The sequence below is a fragment of the Vipera berus genome (genome assembly GCF_964194415.1).
Source record: "Vipera berus genome assembly, chromosome: 14".
Lineage (NCBI taxonomy): Eukaryota > Metazoa > Chordata > Lepidosauria > Squamata > Viperidae > Vipera > Vipera berus.
In genome coordinates, this window is record NC_138217.1 from 6,151,050 (window position 1) to 6,170,856 (window position 19,807).

The following is a 19,807-nucleotide window of genomic DNA, read 5'->3' on the forward strand; positions in this document are numbered from 1 at the left end:
TCATCATCATCATCATCATCATCATCATCATCATCATCATCAAAATAAGAGCAAGCAACTACATTTCATTTTTAATGTGTGCCATTGTGCCCACAGTAAAAAATGATAATAAAGGTTATCTATCTCAATCTATCTCTGTGTCTGTCTCTCTATATCTATCCATCCATCATCCATCTATTCTATTTATCTCTCTATCATATTTGTCTGTCAATATCTATCCATCCATCATCCATCCATCCACCCATCTCTATCATGTCTGTCTATATCTATCGATCTATCCATCCAGCTATCATATCTGTCTATATCCATCCATCATCTATCTATCTATCTATCTATCTATCTATCTATCTATCTATCTATCTATCTATCTATCTATCTATCTCTGTCTATATCTATCAATCCATCTAAATCATATCTGTCTATATCCATCATCTATCTATCTATCTATCTATCTATCTATCTATCTATCTATCTATCTATCTATCTATCTACCGGTATCTATCTATCTATCTATCTATCTATCTATCTATCTATCTCTGTCTATATCTATCAATCTATCCATCTAAGTCATATGTCTATATCTATCCATCATCCATCAATCCATCTCTATCATATGTCTGTCTATATCGATCTATCCAACCATCATATCTGTCTATATCCATCCATCATCTATCTATCTATCTATATCTATGTATCTATCTGTCTATATCTATCAATCTATCCATCTAAATCATGTCTGTCTATATCTATCTATCTATCTATCTATCTATCTATCTATCTATCTATCTATCTATCTATCTATCTATCTCTTATATCTATTGATCTATCTATCTAAATCATATCTGTCTATATCCGTCCATCATCTATCTATCTATCTATCATATTTGTCTGTCTACATCTATCCATCATCCATCCATCCATTTCTATGTCTGTCTATATCGATCTATCCATCTATCATATCTGTGTGTCTATATCCATCCATTATCTATCTATCAATCATCTACCTATCTATCTATCTGTCTGTCTGTCTATATCTATCATCTATCTATCTATCTATCTATCTATCTATCTATCTATCTATCTATCATATTTGTCTGTCTACATCTATCCATCATCCATCCATCCATTTCTATATGTCTGTCTATATCGATCTATCCATCTATCATATCTGTGTGTCTATATCCATCCATTATCTATCTATCATCTACCTATCTATCTATCAGTCTGTCTGTCTATATCATCTATCCATCCATCTATCTATCCATCTATCTATCCATCTATCTATCATCTATCTATCTATCTATCTATCTATCTATCTATCTATCTATCTATCTATCTATCTATCTATCTATCTATCTATCTATCTATCTATCTATCATCTATCTATCATCTATCTATCTATCATACAATCTGCAAATCTTAATCTGATTGCAAAATCCTTTGATGCTCCTCCTCCCCCTCCCTTCACTGAAACCCCGCCCCCTTCATTTCCTCGCTCCTCCTGGGACTTCCTATTCGGGATCGCACTTTCGCCGCCACTCTCCGCAGCGTACTTTTTTTAACTTTAAATTAATTCCCATCTTCGTCTCTGTAAGAAAGCCCACCCACCCTCCTTTGCCTCGCCCTTCCTCGAACGCTTGGCGCGCCGTTCGGACTTTTTTTATTTTTGTTTTTTTTCCCCAAACCGCCTCAGCTCGTGACGAATCGGCCGAGAAGGTTTTTCGAGCCTGCGGTCCGCGAAACACTTCCGGGCGTTCTTCCTCCCCCCCCCCCGCCGCCTCGGACCGGAAGTGGGCTCCGTCGGCCATTTTCTCGCGGCCGATGGCGGCGTCAGGGAGGCCGCAGCGGCGACTGCCGGACGCGGGGTGGCGGTGAGGCGGCTCTTCCTTCTCCTCCGGTTCTCCAGCGGCGACTTCTTCGGGCCATGTACGCCGGGCGGCCGAGCGGGGCGGAGGCCGCGGCGGCGGCGCCTGCCGGGCGGACGCTGGGCTCGGCGGGACCTCTCCCGTCAGCGGCGGCCTCGGCCGGCGGCCCGAGCGGGAGCGGCGGCGAAGGCGGCGGCGGCGGCGGCGTCGTCGTCGTGGGAGGCCGCGTGGAGCTGCTGGTCTTCGGCTACGCCTGCAAGCTGTTCCGCGACGACGAGAAGGCGCTGAAGCAGGAGCAAGGCCGCCACCTGATCCCCTGGATGGGCGACGCCTCCATCATGATCGATAGGTCGGTGCCCAGCAACCCCCCGCCCGACTATCGCTGCTGTCGTTGTGCTGCTTCTCCTCCTCCTCCTCCTTCTGACGGTCCTCGCCCTCCTTGGGGCGGTTCTCCCGGGTGGGGGGAGGGTGGAAAGGTGGGGGGGGCCGCCGGTGATCCTCTGCCAAGCAGGACGCGGGAGGGCAGGGCCCAGGCGAGGAAAGGCGGCCCTCTGGTCTCTGCCTCCTCCTCCTCCTCCTCCTCCTGCCAGGGCTGGACTGCAGTCCCCGTATCTCTTGTCTGGTTTCCTTGGCTGCTTTCACAAGACTGGCTGACAGCTCCCGTCTTTGCCCAGCGGCTCTGGCTGATTTCAGACAGGCCGGACTACAACTCCCATCTGTTCCCTGGCGGATTTCCCTGGTTGGACTATGACTCCCATCCCCATCTGTCTTCCCTGGCTGATTTCAGACAGGCTGGACTACAACTCCCATCCCTGTCCTTTGCTGTTTTTCTGGATGTGCTGAAGTACAACCCTCATCCCCATCTGTTCTTCCCTAGCTGATTCCAGACAGGCTGGACTACAACTCCCATCCCTGCCCTTTGCTGGTTTTCTGGATATGCTGAACTACAATCCCCATCCCCATCTGTTCTTCCCTAGCTGATTCCAGACAGGCTGGACTACAACTCCCATCCCTGTCCTTTGCTGTTTTTTTTTTGGATATGCTGAACTACAATCCCCATCCCCATCTGTTCTTCCCTAGCTGATTCCAGACAGGCTGGACTACATCTCCCATCCCCATCTGTCTTTCCTGCCTGATTCCAGACAGGCTGGACTACATCTCCCATCCCCATCTGTTCTTCCCTGGCTGATTTCAGACAGGCTGGACTACATCTCCCATCCCCATCTGTCTTTCCTGCCTGATTCCAGACAGGCTGGACTACATCTCCCATCCCTATCTGTTCTTCCCTGGCTGATTTCAGACAGGCTGGATTACATCTCCCATCCCCATCTGTCTTTCCTGCCTGATTTCAGACAGGCTGGACTACATCTCCCTTCCTTGTCCTTTGCTGTTTTTTGGATGTGCTGAACTACAATCCCCATCCAGCATCCTTGGCTGCTTTCGGATGCCCTAAATGAGTACTTCCACATAAATCTCCTAATCTATAGGTGTAACATATTAAATACCTGTAATGGCCTGAATTAGGACTCCTGTCATCCATTTCCACCTCCCTGGTGATCTCGGCATATTGGACTACAACTCCCATGGTTGCAGATGGCTGCCTAGGCCCCATAATTCCAATACAGTGTTTTGAATTTTGTTGTTTCCATTCAGCTGTTAGTCTTATTATAGAGGGAGTTCCCAAGTTTACCAGTAAAAAAAGTTTTTTTGAGTATTAGGTTCTTGCAACCACATAATATTGGACACTCTTTGTTTTTGAATAAACAGTCTAATTATATAATTCCAGCTGTTGGAAAAGCTGTACTGAAAGTTACTGCACTTCTTGGTGAATAACAAAACTTGCCATCACTTGGTTGTAATACCAGAGCATACATACGATGTACTGCAACCTTAAAAAAACTTATTAGTGGAAGTGCTAAGTCACATTTCAACATATATATTTTTTAAAAAAACCTGCAAATGCAGCTTCTGAATAGCTTTCTGAAATGATGTATTGGACTATGCTTACCTATGACAGTTTGTTTATGACAGATGCTGGGCTAGAGATGTCCTCCCCAAAAGGGCTTCTGTTTTTGGGGTGCACAAATAGAAAATTTGATTTGATAATAGCAAACTTCCAAAGAACCAACGTTATTTGTAAAAGGTGTGGTTTTAATACTGGGACCACTCACTAAAACAAATCCTTCCCATATTTGATTGAATGGTTTAAACCATGGAATCTTATCTACCTTTAAAGTGATGCTGGTTTAGTTTTTGATGGAAGAGACCAGCATGGCTTTTCTTGAGTTGGGTGTACATGGCTCCTATAATAGCTATAAAAAAAAGATTAACAGCTTCCCTTGAATTCTGCTTGTTGAGCTGCTCAAGCCACAGCACATCTTTTTAACAAAAAAAAAACCCTACAAAACTTGTAAAGTTTCCTTTAGATTCCAGGAAAGCCAGCTTTGGAAATCTAGAAAGTTACAAGGTTTATCTAATCTAGATAAACCTAGATGTCCCTCCTCACTTCCCCATATTCTCTTCCTCCTTGGCAGAGGATCACTGTGTTGTTTATATCCCCTCCACCTTGAAGGAGTGGATCCTGCATAAACTGAGGTTGGAGTACCCTCTTTTCAAACCAAAGTCTTTAATGACTCCTGTTTTGAATGGAAGGAAGACTATCTGTGTCTCTGAATGTTTATCCTAGCAAAAACATACTCTCTAGTGTAGTAAATCAATCCTAAAATCTGTTTTGTGGAATGACTTTTTTGTCTAGGCCATTTTTTTCTGTCTGAATTTCCAGTAAGTGATTTAAAGCTACAGTCCAAGGTTAATGGCTTGTACAAGTGAATTTTGCATTCTCATCCTTTCCTTCTACAATCCATTGATGAATCTTTGCTTTGTTGTGCTTAGTTTCCTCTTCAGAGTAACATAGTAGCAATCTTTGTAATGGTCCTGTAGAGAAGGTTAAACTGAGGTTTAGTGACTGTTTTAAAATTCCCCAGGGAGTTTCTTGTTTGACAAAGTAGAACCTTTGTTTCCGAATTCCTAATACTTTAATTCACTTAGTGCAGTAATGCTGCTTTTAGCGTTATGGAAGTTGTGGCGTGTATTGGCTACACTTGTATGGCTTCTGGCAAAAAAACCCTTGGTTTTCATTGATTTGTAGATAGATGTTCCAGCTGTTTAGTTTAATAGTAGCTTCATGGAAACGCATTTTATTACCACAAAATGGTACAGGATTTAGATAATGGTTCCTGTGAGGCTGTTATGCTTGGGGACTCCTGCTATTTAAAGCCAAAACTGACAGGTGATTCTTTGGTTGTAATTTCATTGTTTTGGAAGATCAAAGTGTTTCTATTGGCATTTTAGCAGGGGGGGGGGGAAATGGATAGCCAAAGGGACTGAAATGGCATTGTTGTTAGCACAATTCCCCTAGTGTAGTGCAAAGAGAGTCTGAAGGCTTTGGTTTGAAAAGAGTAGAGTGTGGCATATTGCAAGAGCTTGCTTCTTCCATTTTTGCTTTACACAGGCTTTGTAAGTTTACAAGATCCCAATTCCCAGCCCAAACCCTACTGGGAACTACAAAACTTACTAATGATTTTTGGCAAAACCTTAACATGAATTTTCTTTAAACATTCAGAACAAAAATGTACTGTTGGTAGCACATGGCATATGTCATGTATGTGGCAATATTTTGTTACTTCCTGGAATCAAATTAGAATGTAAATTAAACATTGATTTGATATTTCAGCTTCATGGTCACCAGTCAAAAGAATAGCATATATCAGCCAATGCTCTTCCACCATTTCTGAGAGGGAAAGTTAGCTGAAAACTGTAAAAATGGTAGGAGCAAGCTATGCCATATGTTCACGATCTTTTATTAATTTACATTTGTAAATTAAGGAGGTTTGATAGATGTAGTCAAGGATATAGAAAACTGGCTCTAAATTATTTATTGATAATCTTTCGGGGGGAGGGTTGTTTTGTTTTTTTATCTTGCTCTCTCTGGAATTGTATGTTTTTAAGGAAGCAAAATGGCATTGAGATAATGACATCTTCGAAGAAAATGCCTTTTTATTCATGTCTTTTTTTAAAAAAAATAATAAAGTCAATTACTTAATTAGTTTTCATCCGACGAGCCCTTTAACCAAACTTCATATTCCACTTTCCTCTCAGAACAGTGGAATGGACTCAGTTGCTCCTTTCTGTCGTCGTTTCCCAGCCACAAAAAACAAAAAACATTTTAGGTCTTAGCCTAATCCTCTTTTAATTACCGGCCTTTCACAGATTATGCAAAAAAAATTACGAGTTCACACAGATACTTAAGCAGCTTACAAACCGCGACAATTACAAAAAAGCAAAAACAAAAAATGCAGTGACCAAATGAAATATAAAACACCCAACATAAAACCATGGCTACGTAGTTCAGGGGGGAATCGGCGAGCGTTTTTCCTGCAGAAAACCTCCTTAAATTGCACCGATGTTACTGTTCCTATGTATGTGTGTGTCTCTCTATCACATAACCCAGGACTTCTTTCCTCAGCCGCATAGCTAGGGGCCGAGCCTAGCCATGATTTTACCTCCAATGGATCCAGGTTTCTTTGATGAAGATTCCTCCTGAGAATTCAAGACTAGCAGAAAGAAGCGAGGAATTGCCCACCGTTTGGTTCTTACGGATAGGTATTTATGTACTTGGGTTTGTGTAAATGTAAGTAATTTGCCTTTGCAGAAAAAAAAAAAAAACAAAAAAAACAACCCCTCTCTGTGCTAGCCGTCACATATGTTGGCTAGGGGTCGTCATTAAGTGGCTGAACCACAAACGGTAAGGAGGCAAAGCAGCTGGTTCCTCTTTAGCCGGTTAGATAGTCCGCTTTTAACTGTAACCTGTAACTCCCAAAGGGGCCTGGTTTTTGTGCTTGTTAAAGGAAGCGGGTCAGCAGCGTTTAGCCAGTTTTAATGGGTCCCTGGTTTAATTCACTAGATGGTTCTTTTCCTTTATAGGTGGTAAGTATTTGGTAGATTGGCAGGAAGCCGAGCCCAAAGTCCCCGTTGGCTGACCCTCCTCTTCCTGTTGCAGATACGATGGGCGTGGCCATTTGCACGACCTTTCCGAATACGACGCCGAATATTCTACCTGGAACAGAGATTACCACTTATCTGAAGAGGAAGCTCGAATCGAAGCTCTCTGTGACGAAGAGAGGTATTTAGCCTTGCGTACGGACTTGCTTGAGGAAGAGGCAAGGCAAGGTATAAACTCTAGGACAAATTTCCTGAGAATAGCACACATTGAATTGAAAAATATATACATATATATATGTTTTTTTTTCCTTTGAAGAAAGTCTTATGTAACTTTTTTTTTAAAAAAAATCATTGTTTCCCATTCGTTATATACTCACTCTTTCTGATATTATTTTGACAGTAACCCAGTGGATTCGAAAAACAAGCATCTTTGCGTATCTGAGGACCTCAGGATAGTTTATTTGTAGAGCCACCCAGAATTGCCCACGTTTTGAGGGCAGGCTGAGCATTGAGCACGCCCTTTTAACTGTTCTTCTTTAACAGTATTGTATCATTGAAAAGTTCTTGTCTCTTTTTTTTGTGTGTGTGTTTTGAGTCGAGATGACCTTCACGCTTATCTCAGCAGGGAGAAATATAAAAAATAAATATAAACCAAGACCATCCAAAAAAGAAGAAAGAAAGAAAGCTCATATCTTCTGCCGTTGGGCAGAAATATCGTTGTCCGTAACTGACCCGCGTGGTCAGCTTGCCGTACCGTTTGTGCTTGAATGCTAGGGTGAAATATGTGGTGTTCTTTTTTTTTAAAAAAAAAGAGAAAGTTAGCTGTATTTACATTTTTCCACCCTTTTTTTTAATTGCGTGTTGCTTTTTTCTTCAAGAGGAAGAATATAAGAGATTGAGTGAAGCTTTGGCTGAGGATGGGTCCTATAATGCAGTGGGATTTACCTACAGTAGTGATTATTATGATCCATCAGAACCCACTGAGGAGGAAGAACAGCCATTCAAGGCCAAAGGTAAGGGGAATTCTGTGGAAAAATTGTTTTCTCTAAATATCTCAGAAAAATATTGGATGGGTTGTTGTTGTTGTTGTTAGCTGCGAAGTCGTGTCCGACCCATCGCGACCCCATGGACAACGTTCCTCCAGGCCTTCCTGTCCTCTACCATCTTTCTGGAGTCCATTTAAGCTCATGCCTCCTGCTTCAGTGACTCCATCCAGCCACCTCATTCTCTGTCGTCCCCTTCTTCTCTTGCCCTCAACCTTTCCCAGTGTTGTGATTCAGGGTCAGCCTGTGGGTCCGGCAGCCGGGTCGGATGACTCGGATGACTCAGACGAGGGGGAGGAGGAGGGTGTTGAAGACGAACTTGCTGATGATGGCTTGGAGGCTTCGCAGAGCCCCCAGCCAGGCCCCTCTTCTCAGCTGCGCGAGCCCGACAGTGCGGATGATGATGACCCACAGCTGGCCCTGTTCAAGGACGCCCGACGCAGGAGGCAGTCAAGCAGGAGCAAGCAGAGAAAGGCTGTGGGACTCCTCGGAAGGAGGCACAGGGAGGCCACGCCCTGAACTCTAATAAAGGGAGTGTTTGGGGAAGGGCTGGTTGCTGAAAGCAACCGCTCCGTTTGAGGATCAAAGTTCCGGTATCTTGTTTCATGTTTTGTTGCTTGTTTGTGTAATAAATCTTGGCAGACGTTTTCCACCCTCAGACGCTCTCCAGCCTCTGCCGTTTCTACAGGGGTTGCCTTTCTGCAAGGCCGGTAGCAGGCTGGTACAGAACACCCAGCATTAGGCTCTTCTCCAGTGAGTCCTTCTCATTAGGTGGCCAAAGTTTTTTAGCTTCAGGATCTGGCCTTCTAAAGAGCAGTCAGGGTTGATCTCCTCTAGGACCGACCGGTTTGATCGCCTTGCAGTCCAAGGGACCCGCAGGAGTCTTCTCCAGCACCACAGTTCAAAGGCCTCAATTTTTGGGCGCTCAGCCTTTTTTATGGTCCAACTTTCACTGCCATACATTGCACCTGGGAAGACCATAGCCTTGACTATACACACTTTTGTTGACAGGGTGACGTCTCTGCTTTTTAGTGTGCTGTCTAGATTTGCCATGGCTTTCCTCCCGAGGAGCAAGCATCTTTTAATTTGGGATGGGTTAGGATTTTCTAGTTCTGTTGATGGAAGGCTTTGAGTTTCCCAGTTCAGGGACACCTGCACACGAAACCAACATTTCTGTGGTTTTCTATGACCGTGTTTTCAAGTGACAAAGCAACATGAGATGCTTGCGGTGCCTTTTGTTATGATTCTTTTTCCCCCCCACTTCTTTTATTGTGATCCCAATGTTTTTTTCTGTCCCCAAGTCAGTGCCATAGTTTGCTAGCATTTTGTGACAAGAAATCATCATGTTTGCCTTAAAAAAACGTTATTAAAAACAGATTCAGATTCCTATTCTGAGCTGTGCCTTCGGTTGAGTTTTGAAGGCTTCAGTTCAAAAGATCAGAAAGCAACTTGCAGGGGTTAAGGGCAGTGTTTTAGTTTTATGTTCTAATGCGTTTCTTTCAATAACTGCCAACTTGGGCAAGTTAAAAACTCTGTTAAGGTAAATTAAGGCTGGATGGTGGACATACCTGCACCTACAGTCACCCCAGTACCTTTATGCAGTCAGGCGTGATCATAGTGAGTCATTGTGCTGAGAGAGTATGATTGGCCCCAATTCAACTCTCTTTCCTACCAAAGATGGGACTAGAACTCACTGTCTCCTACTGATTGGCCCAATATTACCCAGCCAGCTTCCATGCCTTAAGGCAGGACTAGAACTCACTGTCTCCTAGTGATTGGCCCAATATTACCCAGCCAGCTTTCATGCCTTATGGCGGGACTAGAACTCACAGTCTCCTGGTGATTGGCCCAAAGTCACCCAGCCAGCTTTCATGCCTTAAGGCAGGACTAGAACTCACTGTCTCCTAGTGATTGGCCCAATATTACCCAGCCAGTTTTCATGTCTTAAGCCGGGACTAGAACTCACAGTCTCCTGGTGATTGGCCCAAAGTCACCCAGCCACCTTTCATGCCTAAAGTAGAACTAGAACTTGTGATTTCCTGATTTCTAACGTAGTGCCTTAACTACTAGACCAAGCTGGCTTTCAAATGTTGTAGTTTTTAGAGGCTGGAAGAGTTTCTGTATATTACGTAGCTTGCAACTGGCATGGAAGTAAGTAAAACAGGTGTATTAGCCTACTCGATCCTTTTAAAGCCAGCAAAGAAAGTGAAAACCCCATCATTCTGATCAGTTCTTTTTTCAGATTCCCTGAAATATTCTTACTCGTTTGAAATACTTGGCCGTGCTTCCTTAGCTCTCTGGTTTGAGACATTCAGGTAGCCTTACAGGATGTAGACTGCACCTTGTCCTTTCAATTCATTTTTGCTGCCTTGCAGCTGATGTTGCTCATTGCCTTTCTGTGCAATGTAGCAGGCACAACGTGGTTGAAAAATAAATAAATAAAACGCACCACCAATGGCTTAGGCAGTCATGCAACAAGGAACACCGGAGTCTGTCATGTTTGATTACAAGTGTCACGTTATCCTTTTTGCTGGTAAATTAAAGTTTAATGATGATCCGTTTCCTTCAAGTGGCCCAAATCCATCCAGCTTGAGTATTGGGAGAACGGGTAGTGTGGTAGCTATTACATATGATTAATGCGTGATGTTTGCCTGTTGCTCTTTGAGGAGCTCAAAATGCTTTTAAGACTTGTGATGGTAAGGCTTACCGTAGTGTCAAATCACATGGGTTTTTCAATGCCGCCGAAGAGAAACAGATGTTCTTAGGACAGATCATTAAAACAACTCCCCTGAAGTGAGCTTAGCTGTCTATGAGTGTCTCTGAAAACATGTTTTTTTTCTTCTTCGCAGTGACAGTGGAATTAGAAAAACAGCATTGCAGGAAATGTTTAAAAATAAATGGGGGAAAAAAATAAGACAGTTATTTATTTATTTATTTATTTATTAGTTTTTATAAACCGCCCTTCTCCCGAGGGACTCGGGGCGGTGTACAGAGGAAGGAAGGTATACAGACCGAACAATAAAATAATAAGAAACACTAATAACACAAACTGGGACCCCAATTAACGTTATCATGCCAGGCCAGCCTGCTGGAATAGGAAAGTTTTTAAGTCGCGACGGAAGGTACGGAGGTCAGGGGCCATCCGGATTTCGGTTGGTAAGGTGTTCCAGAGGGCTGGCGCACCCACTGAGAATGCTCTCCCCCTGGGGGCCATTAGCCGACATTCCTTGAGCGGTGGCACCCTGAGGAGGCCCTCTCTGTGGGAGCGCACAGGACGGTGGGGTGCTGACATCGGCAGAAGGTGCTCCCGTAGGTAGTCCGGACCCATGCCATGTAGGGCTTTGAATGTCATTGTTAGCACCTTGAACTTCACACGGAAGGCAACCGGAAGCCAGTGCAGCGCACGGAGGAGAGGTGTGATATGGGAGTATCGGGAGGCTCCCAAGAGTGTCCGTGCCGCCGCACTTTGCACCAGTTGAAGCTTCCGAGTGGATCTCAAGGGCAGCCCCATGTAGAGAGCGTTACAGTAGTCTAGGCGAGATGTCACAAGGGCATGGGTGACTGTACGTAAGGAATCCAGGTCCAGATAAGGCCGTAGTTGGCGAACTAGCCGAACCCGGGAGAAGGCCCCCTTGGTCACAGCTCCAATGTGGTCTTCCAGGGAGAGCTGCGAGTCTAGGAGGACACCCAGGTTGCGGGCCCTATCAACAGGGGGAAGTAACTTGTCCCCAATGTTAAGCAGTGGGACGTTCTGAATCTCCTGGCTTGCCGGTACGTACAGCCATTCAGTCTTGTCCGGGTTCAGTTGAAGCCTGTTTCTCCCCATCCATTCCCGGACCGCTTTCAGGCAGCGGGACATCACGTCTAGGGCATCACTGATATTGTTAGGAGTTGAGATAAAAAGCTGGGTGTCATCAGCATACTGATGGTACCCTACTCCAAAACTGCGAATGATCTCACCCAGCGGTTTCATGTAGATGTTGAACAGGAGAGGCGAGAGGACCGACCCCTGAGGGACTCCGCAAGCGAGAGGCCTCGGGGTCGACCTCTGTCCCCCTGTCAGCACCGACTGCGAGCGACCCTGGAGAAAGGAGGAGAACCAACGCAGAACCGTGCCTCCCACTCCCAGTCCCCTGAGGCGTCGCAGCAAGATACCATGGTCGATGGTATCGAAAGCCGCTGAGAGGTCTAATAAGACTAGGACAGAGGAATGGCCCCTGTCCCGGGCTCTCCAGAGATCATTCATCAGAGCGACCAATGCCGTCTCCGTGCTGTAGCCCGGCCTGAAACCCGATTGGTACGGGTCTAGATAAACCGCTTCATCCAGGATCTGAGGAAGTTGGTGCGCCACCACGCTCTCAACAACCTTCGCAAGGAAGCGAAGATTGGAGACTGGACGAAAGTTATTCAAAGAGGATGGGTCCAAGGTGGGCTTCTTGAGGAGAGGTCTCACCACCGCCTCCTTCAAGGCGGTGGGGAAGTGACCCTCACTCAGAGAAGCAGAGATGACCGCTAGGAACCAGCCTCGTGTCGCCTCTCGAGCTGCATAGGCCAGCCAGGAAGGGCACGGGTCCAGTAAGCATGTGGAGGAGCTCAACCTTCTCATAATCCTGTCCACTTCCTTAGGAGTTACAGGATCAAATTCTTCCCAGATGACGTCGACAAGACTGTCCAAGTCTTGTTCTTCCATCTCAGCCCAGTTGGAGTCCAGACCAGTTCGGATCCGAGCGATTTTATCCAGCAGATATTGACCAAATTCCTCGGCTCGACCCTGCAAGGGTTCCTCCCTCACCTCTTGGTTTAATAGGGAGCGAGTCACCCTGAACAAGGCAGCCGGGCGATTATCTGCGGACGCGATGAGGGTGGAAAAGTAGTTGGATTTTGCCATCCTTATCGCAGCGAGATAAGTCCTGGTGAGGGTTCTTAGTCGCAATCGGTCGGATTCGGATCGACTGGACCTCCAATGGCTCTCTAGGCCCCGTCTCCGACGCTTCATCTCCCGGAGCTCCTCGGTGAACCATGGGGCTCGCTGGGATCTGCGTCGGGTCAGAGGCCGCAAGGGTACAACTCGGTCCAGAGCCTCCGTGGCTGCCTTTTCCCAGGCTTCCACTAAGGCTTCCACCGAGTTGTGAGCAGGGGGTGCATGCGAGTCCCTAAGCGCTGCCTGGAACTTATCAGGGTCCATTAGGCGCCTAGGGCGGTACCATCTGACTGGCACCGTGCACCCACGGTGGGGAGTGGCAAGGGGGAAGTCTAGCCGCAGGAGGTGGTGATCGGTCCATGACAGGGGCGTAATAGTTGTGGCACCCCCACCGACATCATCGCGCCACCGTCCAGACAAGAACACCAAGTCTGGGTTGTGGCCTCTCTCATGAGTCGGCCCAGAAATTATTTGCAACAGGTCCATGGCCGTCATGGAAGCCATGAACTCCCGAGCCAGTTCGGACGATCCTCCCAGGGACGGTAGATTAAAGTCGCCCAAGACCATGAGTCTTGGGAATTCAACCACCAACCCTGAGAGGACATCGAGTAGCTCGGGTAGGGCCGCCGCTGCACGATTAGGTGGTAGGTACGCCAGCAGCAGACCCAACTGCGCCCCTGGGCCGAATCTCAGTAGGAGAGACTCACACCCGACCATCTGAGGGACGGTGGTCTCTCGCGGGCTAAGGGATTCCCTGATGATAACTGCCACTCCCCCGCCCCTCCCATGAGCCCGGGGCTGGTGCAGTACCTGGAAACCTGGCGGGCAGAGGTCAACCAGAGGAACACCCCCCTCTGGGCCCAGCCAGGTTTCCGTGATGCAGGCCAGGTCCGCATGCTCACTCTCCACTAGGTCACGAATGAGGTGAGCTTTGTTAGCTGCGGACCTTGCATTCAGGTAGACCAGCCTTAGCATGGGAGGGTGCGCACCTTTGCTCCCGGGTCCTCCGGGGGAGAACAGAGGGTCGGAGCGTCTCACCGCCTGTACAGGGCGGAGATGACACTCCCGGTGACGATACGGCCCTCTGTCTGTGCACCTTCTGCCATTCCCCACCATCCTAGGGATGGGACGCCACTGGGTGTTATCGGCGACTGGTCCTCGTTGTACGCCGTCGCGGACGGCCGTGGGCCTGGCATGCGTTATGGTGGCTGGAAGGCGTGCCTTTCCCGCGCAACCATAGTCTCCTCCCTCCCCCCTCCCTAACCCCACAAAAAACTTAACTAAAAACTTAATCAGGGGCTTCTTGTTGGGCTTATGCTGGAGGCCCCTGACCCTGCCCGGCCATCTCTCAGAGGCCCAGTGGTTGAGCCCGTCATCAAGATTGGATGTGATGCAGGCGGGTCGCACCCACGAGAGTGGGGAACCCCTGAGGGCGTGCAGTGCTATGCTAGAGTATTGAACAAGCATAGTCACAGGTGGTTCTGGGAAGGCTGTCCCCTGGATGGTGCATTTGCAGGAGGGTCGAGTCGGGTAGGTGCGTATCTGGATCGTCGCCCTGCCACTGCCACTTGGCCGGGCGAACCCCCAGAAGCAGGCCACTCCTCATCCTCTCACGATGGGTTGTGTCTCTGCTTCCGGAGGTGGTCCAGAACGTACTCTGGGTGAGGCATACCCCATAGAGCTCTCACCTCTATGGGGTAGCAGGTGTAAGGCCCAGCCACTCTGCCACTGTGGCTAGCACCCAGGCCCGTTATGTCCTGTGGGGAGAGAATGGGCAAAGATGGGTGAGAGTGGGCAGAAGGCAGGATGGAGGGATCCATTAATTGGCGTCAGCTCCGGTGGTTCAGCCGCCCCAAACAGTTCCCTCCCTGATCCTCTGGGCGTTGTTCCCGGCCACAGTTCCATGGCCCCTATTGGTTGAGGACCATCCAGAGCGTGGCCTCCCAGAGGTACGGGAGTCCCTGGTGTCATGCCCCTGGTGTTGCCGTCTCCGATCAAGGTGTCTCGAGGAGGTGGCTCGGGCCGTCGCCTCCATTGTCCAGCGTCTCCTTTGGTGTGAATCTTTCGGAGGCACCGCCGTCCAGGGGCAGCCCACGGTGGTCGAGACGCCGCACCGCTGTTACTAGCGTCTCTGTCAGGGCCTCTGTCAAGGCCCCTCGGAGGACGGTCGACCAGGGCCCAGAGCAGCTGCCTCACCGCCCATGTCTTCGTTGTTGCCGCTACCGTTGTAAAGCTGGTCTGCGGCGTCTCCTTGAGGATTGTTGCAACGGCCGTAGCGGTACAGGGGGCGGGTCGAAGATGCCACGCCGTCAGTGCTACCGCCGCTGTCAAGGCCCCTGGGTGGCGAACGACTAGGCCTGGAGAAGCAGTCCCGGCCGCGGTCGTCTTCGCTGCCGCCTCTTCCACCGCCCAGCTGATCCGCGGCGCCTTCTCTGATCCTCGGAGACGCCGCCGCTGCCCGTTGCTGCTGCTGTTGGTTTCGTTGCCGGCGCCTCCGCCGCACAGCTGATCTGCGGAGACGCCGTCCTTGCCCGGTGATCGGCATCGGAGGAGACCGCAGACCAGGGCTCGCTGGGCTCTCACCGCCGAAGATGCCGCCGCCACCCGGGAGCCGGTCAGGGGCAGAGCAGAGCCTTCGGCCCCTCCTGTATGGCTGCGAGGGCTGCCGTGGTCCAGGGCTGTCGTGGTCCAGGGGTGGGCCTCTCGACGCCGATGCCGCCGCTTCCGCCACCCAGCTGGTCCAGCTGGTCCGTGGCGTCTCCGTCGATAGTCCGGAGACGCCGCCGTCCCCGGGAGCCGGTCAGGGGGCCGGGGCAGAGCAGAGCCTCCGGCCCCTCCTGGATGGCTGCGACGGCTGTCGTGGTCCGGGGGCGGGTCTCTCACCTCCGGCGCCGCCGATGCCTCCGCCTCCGCCACCCAGCTGGTCCAGCTGGTCCACGGCGTCTCCGCTGATAACCTGGAGACGCCGCCGTCACCCGGGAGCCGGTGGGGGGGCCGGGGCAGAGCAGAGCCTCCGGCCCCTCCTGGATGGCCAGGGGGGGGCCTGGAGACGCCCCGCCGCCACCGCCATCGCCGTTGCCAGGCTCCCTGGATCAACGACCAGCCTGGGGGCTTGAAAAATCGCTTTTGCCTGTTCTGTGGTTTCTAGTTCCTACAGACCTGGGGTAAGAAAAAGACAGTAGTGTATAGAACCCTACTTTCTATGCAACTGTCAAATTACGGTTAAATTTGAGCCCACTGACTTTATTTGCCACAGGAGCATTAGTTATGAACTGTACATCACAATCGTTGAGAGCCATTAGGACTTGCTTTGTATGGGAGAAGTGAATTTGACCCACGTATCCCCCTGCGCACAAGCACGCACAGTCACACCGGTTGTGTTGAATCTGAGGCTTCCCTTCCCTTCCCTTCCCTGTAATAGAATTGCAATTCTGAGATTGCTCTCCCAGATTCAATGGGGGATGCCATTAATAATTAACCGCTGGGAATTTGTAGGAAGGAATTTACAACTTCATTGATTCTGGGGTAGATCAGAGGGATGTGTGTGCTTTGTCTGGAATTAAACGAGGGCAGAATATCTCCCGTAGTTGTTAAGTAGATCCACCTTAATCTTCCCCTAGTCCTTTTGTCCATTCTGGAGAAACTAATGTGTTCTAAGGTGGCTTTGTGTATTTTCTTCTGATCCCGGTTCTTGTATGTTGTTTAAAAATCTAACCCAGGAAAATAATTGAATTGAAGGGTTAACGGGAGTTCCATCTAGTGATGGATTACTACATCAAATGGATACAGCATGCCACTCAGTGAATTAATGAGTTAATTTATAAAGTTACTACAGGTAACTCTTTGTAGAGCATATGGATTTAACCCAGGGCTCTGATGCCATGCAGCCAATGAGACCTCCTCAGCCCAAATCTTGAATTCAGGGAAAGTGCAGGTAGTCCTCGACGTACGACCACAATTGAAAACTGTTCACATGACCCGGGGGAACTGCAACCGTCATAAATACGAATTGGTGGCCAAGTGTCTGAATTTTGGTCACATGGGGATGCCGCAACGGTCATAAGTGTGGAAAACCCGTCATAAGTAACTTGTTTCAGTGCCGTAATTTTGAACGGTCGCTAAATGAACTGTTACAAGTCGAGGACTAGTTGTATATCCAGATAATGTATAAAACAAGAATTTCCCCCATCAGAATTTATTTATTTATTTTATTTATTTTATTACATTTATATACCGCCCTTTCCCTGAGGACTCAGGGCGGTTTACAGGGAATTAAAAACCAAAAATACAAAAGTTAAAGTAAAGGTAAAGGTTCCCCCGCACATGCGTGCTAGTCGTTTCCGACTCTAGGGGCCGGTGCTCATCTCCGTTTCATAGCCGAAGAGCCAGCGCTTGTCCGAGGACGTCTCCGTGGTCATGTGGCCGGCATGACTAGACGCCAAAGGCGCACGGAACGCTGTTACCTTCCCACCGTAGTGGTCCCTATTTGTCTACTTGCATTTTTACGTGCTTTCGAACTGCTAGGTGGGCAGAAGCTGGGACGAGTAACAGGCGCTCACTCTGTTACGCGGCACTCGGGATTCGACCCGCCAAACTGCCGACCTTCCAATCGACAAGTTCAGCGTCCTAACCCACTGAGCCACCGCGTCCCACGTATACAAAAGTTAAAACCAGTTTAAAAAAGATTAAATTTAACCCTGTGCAACTAAAACCCCAATTAAAATAAATTAATCCTCAGCCTGGGCCAGAGAGCTCGAAGAGCCAGAATTCCATACACAATGGACCAAGTTAGGCAGCGTGATTGCAGCCAATTTTCCAGGCTTTGGGATAACTTGTGGATGGGAAAGAGAATGCTGCCAACTTTTTTTAAAATATAAGCTGGACAGTTTTGGCTGTTTTTAAGTGGCTGAATTGTAGCTACTGATTTGTAAAAAGTAGCCACCCAGGCATCAGAGAAAAGGCATTAATGAATGAAATGTTGTTATCCCAGCAAGCTCTCTAGTTACTTCTGTGAATTAATCTAGCAAGGCAGAATACAGATTATCTCAAAAACCAGAAGCTGGTTGTGTAACTACATGCATCAAGGATTCATCTTCTTGGCAGTGAGAAAGGAAAAGTCTGCCATCTGATTGCTGTAACCAAGATGGATGGGGCTTCCTCCGCGCGGCCCGGATCCTTCTAATGGCTCTTAACTTCGGCATCCGCTGGTGGATCCTCTTCAAAGACTCTTCTTTTCATTGGTTCTTGGCTGTTCAAGCGATGTTTGCTGGTGTGTCGCCCAGGTGGAGCTTGTACCGAACTTCTGCGCCGTCAGTTTTGCCGAGGTGCATTAAGGCTCAATCCCACCTCGTACTCATGGTCTCCTCGGCATAGTAGTTACACAGTCAGGTTAGCAAAACACGTTTGCGCTCCTCAGCAGAGGCATGCTAACCCAATAAGCAGAGGTAATGAAACAGAATTGGCACTATCGTGCAGCCTGGAAATATGCAGATGGGGAAATAAAAAAAGACTGGCAATGAGTGAAGCTTACAAGATGTTTTGTTTGTATTCAGTTTGCAAGAGAGGCGTTGTATGATAGCGTTGTCTTCTTCTGATTTATCAGTGGCTGCAGCCAAGGCAGAAAGCCTGGAAGAAAATGAAGAGCCATTTATCGCCCCTTTGGGATTGAACGTACCTTCCGATGTGGAACTGGTGAGTATGTTTTTTTAATACAGATCAACTCCGTGGAATATCTGCAAGCGTCTTCCTTTCTGTCATGTTGAATAATGCAACAAGTAAATCTTCGGACAACATCTGTTCGGAAATTCAGTCCCCAAAGCTTCCTGAATATCTTATCCTCACATTGCCGACTGGCTCTTGCATTGATTGAGATCGGCAGATTTAGGCCACACAGGTAGTCCTCGACTTAACGACCACAAATTGACCTTTGTTAAGTGAATTTTGCCTCATTTCTTGCCACGGTGGTGGTTAAGCGAATCACGGCAGTTGCTAAGATAGTTCCACCGTTGTTAAGTGAATCTGGCTTTCCTCCATTGGCTTTGCTTGTCGGAAGGTCGCAAAAGGGGATCACGTGACACGCCCCGGATGCTGCGACCGTCATAAATATGAGTCAGTTGCAGATTTTGATCACATGATGCTGGGATGGGTCAGAAGTGTGAAAAATGAGCATAAGTTGCTTTTTTTTCAGGGCCATTGTAACTCTGAACAGTCACTAAATGAACTGTTTTAAGTCAAGGACTACCTGTAGTCCTACTCATAGTTACCTGGGAATAAACCAGGAGTAAACATTTTCTGGGAAGAGATTCCCAGAGTGAGCTTCTCATTATTTAGCACCGTGTTGGATACTGTTGATATTGTAAAAGAATAGTTGGTCTACTGCAAACAGTTGCAATAATAAGGCTCTGATGAGGGGGAAACAACACACACACACACACACACACACACACACACACACACACACACATTTTAGGAAGGTTGTCTGAAGTTTCTCGGTAAGATTTACAACCCTGGAATTATTTTTCCAGTCTGTCTCTTCCTAGTTGAATCATTCTGCTGTAACGCATATTTTATTATCGCGATCATCTAGTTTCTCCTGATTCTCAGAGGTTAGCACAATATTATTTGCCTGCTTATTGCGTTTTAGACGTGTTCTAGCAGCTTTCCAACCTACCATCTGCGGAATAACTTAGAACCAAATAAGAGATGCATTTGCACAGACGTGAGCCCTTTTACAATTAAACCATATCAAATGCAGGTACCGGTCTTCCTCTTGTGAATTAACACTTGCAAACATGAATCAGAGCCCCTTGATACGGGCAAAGCAACTTGGTAGTTTGAAATTCTGAAAGAAGGTTAAATTCTACGAGGTGGGCACAGAACTCGGATCTCTAAAATTCTTTCAGATGTCCAGTGAAAAAAAGCTTCTGTAGCTCTTTTTGCTTTTTTTCTTTTGTTTTATTTCTGGCATGTGGAATTCC

At 47.7% G+C, this 19,807-nt stretch overlaps 1 protein-coding gene across 8 annotated transcripts in view; it reads left to right on the plus strand.

The window, feature by feature from the left end:
* The first annotated feature begins 1,877 nt into the window (after positions 1-1,877).
* The window catches only part of SFSWAP (splicing factor SWAP), a 98,856-nt gene continuing 80,926 nt past the window's right edge, over positions 1,878-19,807 (plus strand). The window contains exons 1-5 of one of the 8 annotated variants that reach the window (XR_014027917.1): positions 1,973-2,214; positions 6,391-6,527; positions 6,925-7,047; positions 7,745-7,879; positions 18,433-18,521. Coding sequence is in view for 3 of the 8 variants with exons in the window: in XM_081339122.1 (XP_081195248.1) it covers positions 1,925-2,214; positions 6,925-7,094; positions 7,745-7,879; positions 18,433-18,521 (684 nt within the window). In the remaining 5 variants the exon portion in view is untranslated. Of the gene's footprint in view, positions 2,215-3,804; positions 6,528-6,924; positions 7,095-7,744; positions 7,880-18,432; positions 18,522-19,807 lie in introns of those variants that run through there. The other 7 variants (XR_014027914.1, XM_081339122.1, XR_014027915.1 and 4 more) reach the window with 7 other exon arrangements.